The 8,312-nt window shown below is 53.0% G+C and overlaps 1 protein-coding gene across 1 annotated transcript; it reads right to left on the minus strand.

Moving 5' to 3' along the window:
* Window positions 1-2: 2 nt before the first annotated feature.
* LOC128276061 (uncharacterized) lies at window positions 3-2,069 on the minus strand (the record flags this gene model as incomplete). The annotated part of the gene is made up of 1 exon (XM_053014531.1): window positions 3-2,069. A coding segment is annotated over exon 1 (1,608 nt), but the record flags the coding sequence as incomplete, so codon positions are not given.
* Between the last annotated feature and the right edge of the window lie 6,243 nt (window positions 2,070-8,312).

The raw sequence follows: 8,312 nt of genomic DNA on the forward strand, positions 1-8,312 counted from the left end.
TCGGCGGCCGGTGTTTCTTCGCGCGCTTCCCGCGCCGCCTGCGAGCCCCGGCCACTGCCGGCCGCCTTTCGCTTCTTCTTTTTGCCCGAGGTTGCCGCACCGGTTCCGCTGCCACTGCCACCGCCGCCTCCACCGCTGCCACCAGCGCTCCCTCCGCCGCCGCCGCCGCTGTTGCCCTTCTTGCCACCACCGCCACCTTGATTCGAACCGCTCGACTGGGAACCCGTTGCACCACCGGTGGTGGCACCTCCGCTGCCACTGGCACCGTTGCCTCCGCCGTTATTGTTGCTGGTGCTGTTTTGGCCATTGCCCCCGTTACTGCCGGCGGCTCCCTTGCCTCCTCCACTGCCGATTGCCGTGCTATTGCCACCACCCTGTCCATCTCGTCCGGACAGTCCGCTTACGTTACTATTATGGCCACCACTTCCTACACCACTCGCACCGCCGCTCCCGTTTCCGCCGGTCATAGTTCCATTGCCACCGCTACCATTGTTGCCGCTACCACTGCTGCTGCCTGCCCCAGCACCCAGCGAGCCACTGGCCACGTCCTGTTTGCCACCGTTGCCGCCGGCTCCAGACAGCGCCATACCGATCGGCTCACCACTGCCACCGAGGCCACCTAACACTCCCGGACCGGGAAGACCACCGACACTATCGATCGAAGAATCGATATCCATTGGGCTGGCCCCACACGTTGAATTGGGTGTGTTTGAACCCGCACCATTCGCGGCACCACTTTGCTCGTTGCGTGTCCTTCGCGCACGTTTCGAGCTACGCTCGTTACCCATCAACCCACCACCACCACCACCGTTGTTTCCACTGTACATTCCGGAAGCGCCCCCAGCACCAACACCCTGGTGGCCACCGGCTGTCCCACCGAGCGCCGTACCGTTGCTGGTGTGCTGCAGTAGATGCGGGTTTGAGCCAACGAGTCCTGCACCTCCGTTGCCATTTCCCGGTCCGCCGTGGCCGGAACCATTGCCCGGTGCCCCGTACTGTCCCGGACCGTTGTTTGCAGCGGCGCCCCCCGTTCCGGCCGCCTGATAGCGATCCGATCCGATGCCATCGATGATACGGTTGCTTTCGTCCCGCGATTGTTCGCGGATCGAGGCGAAAAAGTCCTTCCCCAGGTGCAGGTAGTCCTGGTCGAGTTGGCGCGTTTTGTGGTCGATCAAGTCCTGCAGCTGCTGGACGATCTGCAGCTTCTCGTCACCCAGTTCCTGGGCCGCAATCAAGCTTTGCTGGATGCGTGCAATCGCACGCCGCAGCACGTTGCTCTGCTCGGTGGAACCTGACGAAGAGGACGACGACGACGACGATGGTCCGGAAGACGGTTCGGGGTGAGCTGGCGTCGCATCCGGGCCCGGACCATTGGTGGAAGCGGTCGAGTTTAGCGCCGCGGCCGCTGTCGTTCCGTTGTGGGGCTGATTCAACGTCCACTGCTCGTAGTACTGATTAACGTCCCGCAGGTGGCTCCGGTAGAGGACGTCCAGCTCGCGGATGCGCGACAGATGGCGTTGCACATCGTCCGGGAGGTTTTCCACCGCATCCAGGTAGTTTTCGACGTAGGTCGCCGAATAGTGCGCCTCCACCGTGACCGTGCCGATCATCCTGTCGCACCGTCCCCGTTGGTCTGCGGTTTGCTTGTTCCTTTTCTACCGATTTTTAACCCGTGCTTGTCGCGGTCACTGCTAGTTTATGAGTTCGTTTGGCGAGTAACAAGCGGAGCGACATTTCCTGTTTGCTGCGACCGAGGCAACACAAACAAATGCGCAACACCACAAACGGCGGGCGATTTTCGGCCAGAAACGGATGTTTTCGTGCGCCCAAGATGCTTCAAAGTGCGTCGCGCGCTAACGACCCCGGAACCTCTGACGCAGACGAGCGGCGGCAAGTGTCCTCCTTTTTGGGACACTGCACCGACGCCGCCACTACCGTTTCTTTTCTTACGTACGCACCACAGGACGTCGGCAGCAGATTACCTTTTACGGTACACGGAACGGAGCACGAACGCCCGCAAAACAGGAACAAAGATTCGTCGCCTAAATGCCACTTGAGGAGGAAACTGCGCTGTGCGTGCCTTTCTGCGAACCTTCCTAATAGACGAAGATATGAAAACGATTGTATTTTTCTTTACATTCTTTTTTCTGCTGTTTCGACGCGACGGCCGCACACACACACTGACGCAAGTTGGACAACGCTTGGCACGCACACAGAGTCGCACTGTCGAAATTGTTTTGACAGTTGCTTCGTAAGCAAACGCCAAGTTAATGTTTTGTATGAAAAGCAAATGCGAGAAAATGCCCGCGGCGGTGGCTGCGTACTGAGCCATCTGAGGAGAATTGTTTGTGCGTTTTGAATGTTTGAAGACACTAAAATTCTAAGAATTGTGAAAAAAGTAGTAGGTTTCTGTTCAAGTTCACAGCGCTTGATTATGCTGAGTATTCCTGGGAGGTTACAATTAAAATTTAGATAATTTGCCAGTAAGTGTTGCTTGAACTGTAATCCGCGCGATCAAATGTGAAAAAGGCCATGTTTGAAGGAAGCGTTTCCTGCTCACAGCGCGTTGCTTTAGAAACTCAGAGTTAGGTTCGAAAATTCAAAGTCAGATCCAAAAGTCAGATATGATATAAGAGCAATACTCAGAAATTTAGACCCGTTGAATTTTGAAATATCTCGCGCTCCCGGCATTCGGTTCTGTTTCGCATCGTGTAAGAATATAAAGTTTGTTTTGTGTTTCCCCATCCGTTCCAAGTGATCGCATCCTATGCCCAGAAAGCCATCGGAATTCGTTTGCCAATTCGCACTAACAACACTTCTGGCCTCGTAGTACCGCACCGCGCGGTCCGGTTTGATCCAGATTTTTGCTCCTTCGCGCTCGGTTTTTGTGTTCCGTGTTTTCCGTCCGTCCGTCGGTCGTGTTCTCGTTCCTTGAACAAAGGGAGCGAATAAATTGCGCTAACTGTGCTGGAAGAGTTTTGCCTTGAAAACGCACTTTTTTGCATCGTACCGGCAACCGAGCGGTCGAAAGTGAGACTTAATCTGAATTCTGACTGCGTTTTGCGAGTCGATCCTTTCGTCTACCGGTGCCAAGTGTTTGGTGTGTTTCCTGCTGCAACGATGACTTCCACCAACTTCACGGTCGGATTCGGCGAGAACTCCAAGTCCTCGAGCAAGTAAGTGTTTACTGGAGCGTTGTCTATTCATGTGGGACAGCTTAAAGTTCTGAATTTGCCCATTGCCGCCAACTTGGCTAACTTTAAATGCAAACATGACAGCTGCCTTTTGGTGACTCTCGAAGCGGTCCGCATTCCGTTTGTGCATTTTTCTTTTATTTGCGTCCCAGATTATACATTCTTGCTGCCGCGGTGGTTCCGATCTTTCGCGATAGCTGTGCCTGCCTGCCTGCCAAAAGGTCATTGTGCAGGCCCACAATGCTGGGTGTCTCGCGGCGAAAATGGAGACGGCGATCGGGTGTGGACCGTTTTTCCCTCTTTTTGGGCTCGATCGCGCGCCGGCACATGCAGGAAAGGCCGTGAGAAGCAAACGCTGGAAAAGTCGGTCTGTTCTGCAGCGACCTCTCGGAGCGCCCCATTCCGCCAAACGGAGCATGAACGGCGGCGCTCCAAGCTGGTGGAAGAAGGCGGCCCAAGACGACGGTCTGGTCGTGAAGAATGTGATCATGATTCACCAGTTCGCCCGGTCCAATGGCCCCAAAACGGATGGTTGCCGACGGGACGACGGCATGTCGCGTCTCGTTTAATCACAAATTGTGTGTTCCTTTTTGCCGGGAAGTCGGAAACGGGTAGTCATATGGCCCGAAACATGAAACTCATCGTTTGCTCATTACACGACCGTTTGTTTGCCTTTCGTGGACAACAGGAAGTTCAAAAGGGAAGGCACGAAACCGTGACTGATAGGATTTTGTGTGTTAATCAATGTTTATTTACCGAAGGATAATTAATTTAGAAACGGTGAGAATTATGCGCTTATCGTATGCAAAAAAGCGAACTGTTAACTCAATGTCGCTCCAATGCCGCGGGGATCTTATCGAAGCTTCGACCAGATAGGCGAAGATACAGCGGGTGCGTTCTAATTACAAAACACAACATGAAAAACGGGGTCTGCTATTAGCGAGGCTTTTTTCGCTCCAGCCGTCAGCCCTTCTTCGGCGGAACCTTCGGGAAGCGTGCCAAGGATTCCTTGAATCGAACGTTGAAGTTGGCATGTGGTGTTTGCTCCATCAGAGAGCCTCCATTTGCCGGGCCGTCATAAAACCATTCAAACTTTGGGCTCCCCCGGGGCTGGAGCCCTTACTTCTCGTTAGGGGCAGCCTAGAACAAATTGTTTTACGATCATCGTGCCCATACACGTGCGAACCATGCGAATTCCTTCGGCATGCAATATGGTTCCGGCGGATGGGCAAGGAATTCGGCCCGATACCCCGTTCTGGTTGGCCGGCCTGCCGGTGATGCTGGGTCTGAAGTCGCACAGGCCGACAGTGCCACTTATTGCACCAGGCAGCAGGCAGCAGGCAATCCAATTATTTATGGGCCTTTTGCGCGCACTGCTAGGCTACTCCACGGCATTGCTTAGGGTCGGTCAGTAGAAGTAGTAAAGATGTTTTGGTTACGGTCCCGTGGAACGAAAATCAATTTCTAAACGCCAACCTTCGCATATTAGCCCGTCTAGAGTCTAGGGACCGGGGAACGGGGAATGGAGTTTAAAGCTTCTTTGCCCACCGTTTCGCTTGGAAAGCAATCGGTCCAATTTGCCCCGCGGACTGACTCCTTCGTTCCACTGGAAGTTGCGCCGAACCAGTGGAGCCTCTGGCGGCCCGCTCCGCCGATCGCAATCGCGTCTTCCCGGCAGGTCCTAATGCCGAGACGACCGGCTCTCCAACACGTAATCGAAGCTCGTTTGCACGTAGGTTGGCCCCTCCGTTCGTTCTTCAGCCAAATCTACTGTCGTTTTGTGTTTCATAATTACAAATCCCTCCGGGAGGAGTGCCGCAGGCCTGCTGGCAGTGGCCCGACCGTGTGTGGCAGCAGATTGTGAGTTGGATACGCACTTTAATTCCTCCATCTTGGTGCAACGTTGCCCACTTGCCCAGGCTGACAGTCCGCTTCCTACCTTCTAAGCTGGTCTCATTATTACGCTCGATTTCAAGTATGACGGCTACGGCTTCTCCGGCGGTCAGGTTTGGCTGGTTCCACTGTTCTCGTCCCGTGCTACCCGTGGTATTTCGCTACTGCCGCTTCTACGTAGGCATCGAACGCAAACCTGCCCATGGTGGTTTTGCGCCTAGTTAGGGAACAAGAACGGCTGCACGCTTCAAGTTTGCGTCCCGTTCCTCGTTGCTGGGGTGTGCAGCGCCCCAACCGGTGTCGCAGGTCGAATCGCTGACTGCTATTTAGTTCCCCGGCTCCCGGGGTAGCGTTGTGGGTAGAGCGAGGTCTCGAGATCACAGATTCCGCTCATTGATCGCGATTTCATGTCGATCAACACGACGGACACTGCGGAAATCCATTTCAGGCGGCAGCCACACTAAACCTGGCTTGTCTGTGTTGGGGAGAGTTCGCGCTTTTTCCTTTTTTCGCGTTCGACTCAACTCCGTGGATATGCCGCCTGCCTCGAGAACCTTTTCGAGACTCGCGCCGTGGTGGTCCCTCCAAATTCGGTTGCCAATTCGTGCGTTAATATGCACCACTCCGTGGAGCCGACTGCTCTCCCTCGTTGTTTTATGCGTTTGCTGCTCTTGAAAGTGATCTCAAGGTTTCAGGAAGAACCACTTCATTCTCCGGCCCCCGGAGTGTGTCTTGCCCCAAAATTTGACGCGTTATACGGACAGAGACTCTCCAGGACGGCCGAGAAGAAGGTCTCTTTGTGAAAGGTTCAATCGTCGCTGAGCAGAGCAGACAATCTTGGCTCTAGAAAGGGTTTCTGCTGCTCCTCCTCCTCCAGCTTCTCCGAACGCGACGACGCGCTTCAACGCCTCCGTACGGGGCAAGAAAATTTCCATCCCAACGATTGATGCGTGGGGTCATACAGACACACAGCTCGTACGCGGAAATCAGTCAGAGCAAACTGCAGTCTGAAAGGAAGAGACCGCCGGTGACTCACAGCCGGGGCGGTGTTGTAGAGCAGGAAATGGTGAACTGTCTCGACTCCTGCCGGCACTGCTGTCCCCGGAGCGGGCCCAACGATGAATCAAAGGATTGTATGAGGCTTATGTAACACTGCTTTGGTCGTTCCCTGCTGCATCCGGACGGAATTTAGTTCGATTAGATTCCGTTTTATTCAGATGCGGGGCTGAAAGTCGCTCCGGTTCGGCAATGAACTGTGGCATTAGAATGAACGATCGTTCGACGTGGAGAAACTCTCTCATTTTCCGTCAAACGATAAACTGAGATTTTTAAAGACCATAAAAGTATTATCATCGCCTTAAAAGGTTTGGGTAAGATTTGGGAGACAGTGCGCTGCTTTTGATTTCTAAAAAATGTGTGATAATTGAGACATTCCCGAGGCCTTTATTTCCCTGGCTCATTAGTAATATTTACAAAGGGGAATGTCGGTTTGCTATGGTCGTTTCCGTTGTCGGGAGCCGGCGGCAATAGAAGGTTATAAATATTTAATGATCGAATGCGGAGCAAATCCCATTAACACTCTCTCGGTCCCTTGAAATAATGGTACAGGGTAATGAATTATGCGCCGAAAAGGGGACCATCAGAACGTATCATGTTACGGTAACGAGTGGCAAGTGCCTTTGTGTGTCTTTTATTTGGCGAAGGGGAATGTATGAAGCCCCTATGAAGTTTCCAACGAAGAGGGAGCAATTCAGGATGTGATTGCCATTTCATAAGAATAATTTGAATATACACTGCTTTATAATCTTTAAGCGGAAACAATCCAATGAACTGCCCCATCTTCCAAAGGGAATTCTGATATCTTTTTGAGACCACTTGTAACACTCTTCCCGGTCTCGAGGGCACACTAGAGCGGTCTGGATTGACCATGGCCTGGTTAGCGTCCACCAGAAGTGAGTCACCGTTTCGAATCTTCGACCAACCGGGTTTACTCTTAGACCTGGTCCATTAGCCGGCGTTTCAAGGATTGGCAAATATTTCTTCTCGACAGTATTTCGCTTCGCCGTTGCAGATAATCTTGGTGATGGGCAGCATCTCACCCTACGATGCCTCCCATTGTCTGTGTCTGTACTCCGTGGCCAGTGTAAGCCGATACTCTCTAATTGATTCCACTCTGGCCCAGCATCTATTAACCTCTTCATCTTGCGGTACCTCTCGGTGGTCTCCCGATCCAATGGGCCACACAACACGGCTTGACCGAGCTTGTTTGCCTCATCTGCGGGTGTTAATTGAGAAAATTTTCACCAGCGAGTGTCCGACGGCGCAGCATTCCTTACGGCAACACGCTCACTGGATGACCAGAACATGTCTGGAGTATGGATAGCGCAAGAAATCAGTTCCTTTCTGTTATCAACCTCATTTTTTTCGGGCACCGGTAACGATCGGGCTTGGTTTGACTCTGGGCTCTGGAGATAACTCACCGTGAGGAAACTAGTTTGTTTTTCGGCATTGTTCACGCCAGAAGATGGTCTCGGTGTGAAAAGAGGCACACCGAAAGATCACGTTAAAACCAGGAAATCGGGAGTTCCTAGAACAAGAATAGGAGACCGCGCGCCGAGACCTTCGATCTGTGCCCTCACAGAGAACGACTTGTCACACCTTTCGCATAGTGTCTTCGTTTATGCTTTCTCGGTCGGACCGTGGCGGAGATAGAGCGTTACTTCCAGAGACAGCATCTCTTTGTCGTCACAACAGCACCGATGAGTTATGGCGGTTGGAGTTGTCACGTCTTGCAGCGAGCTAAAAAGACATGGGCGACGATGAGTAGGCATTCGATTGGTGACCTCCGGTTCTTGCTGGCTTCATCCTGGACGTTCGAAACAATTGCCTTACGCGCCGCGAGATCGGATGTGTAGAGTCTGCTCTTGTGGCCAACGCATGGCGACTTTTTATTATTTGCTCTCAGCGCCCAGCCTTCTCAAGACTCTTCCAGTGGGAAGGTGCTGCATGTAGGATGGGCTATGTTTCGGTTTTCCCTTCTCCCTATTTGCGCACAGCAAGCACACACACACACACGCGTGCAACGAGTCGCGACGACATTGAGATATTGAAGTTTTTGAAGAATTACCCCGTCAATTGTGGGCATGATGTTGCGTGCCCGGTGTCAGGTCTCTGAACACGGTGCAATGACAAAGAACGTACCGGGGAAAATTACAACCTCGAGAA

Source organism: Anopheles cruzii, unplaced genomic scaffold, assembly GCF_943734635.1.
Source record: "Anopheles cruzii unplaced genomic scaffold, idAnoCruzAS_RS32_06 scaffold00398_ctg1, whole genome shotgun sequence".
In the NCBI taxonomy this organism is placed as follows: Eukaryota; Metazoa; Arthropoda; class Insecta; order Diptera; family Culicidae; genus Anopheles; species Anopheles cruzii.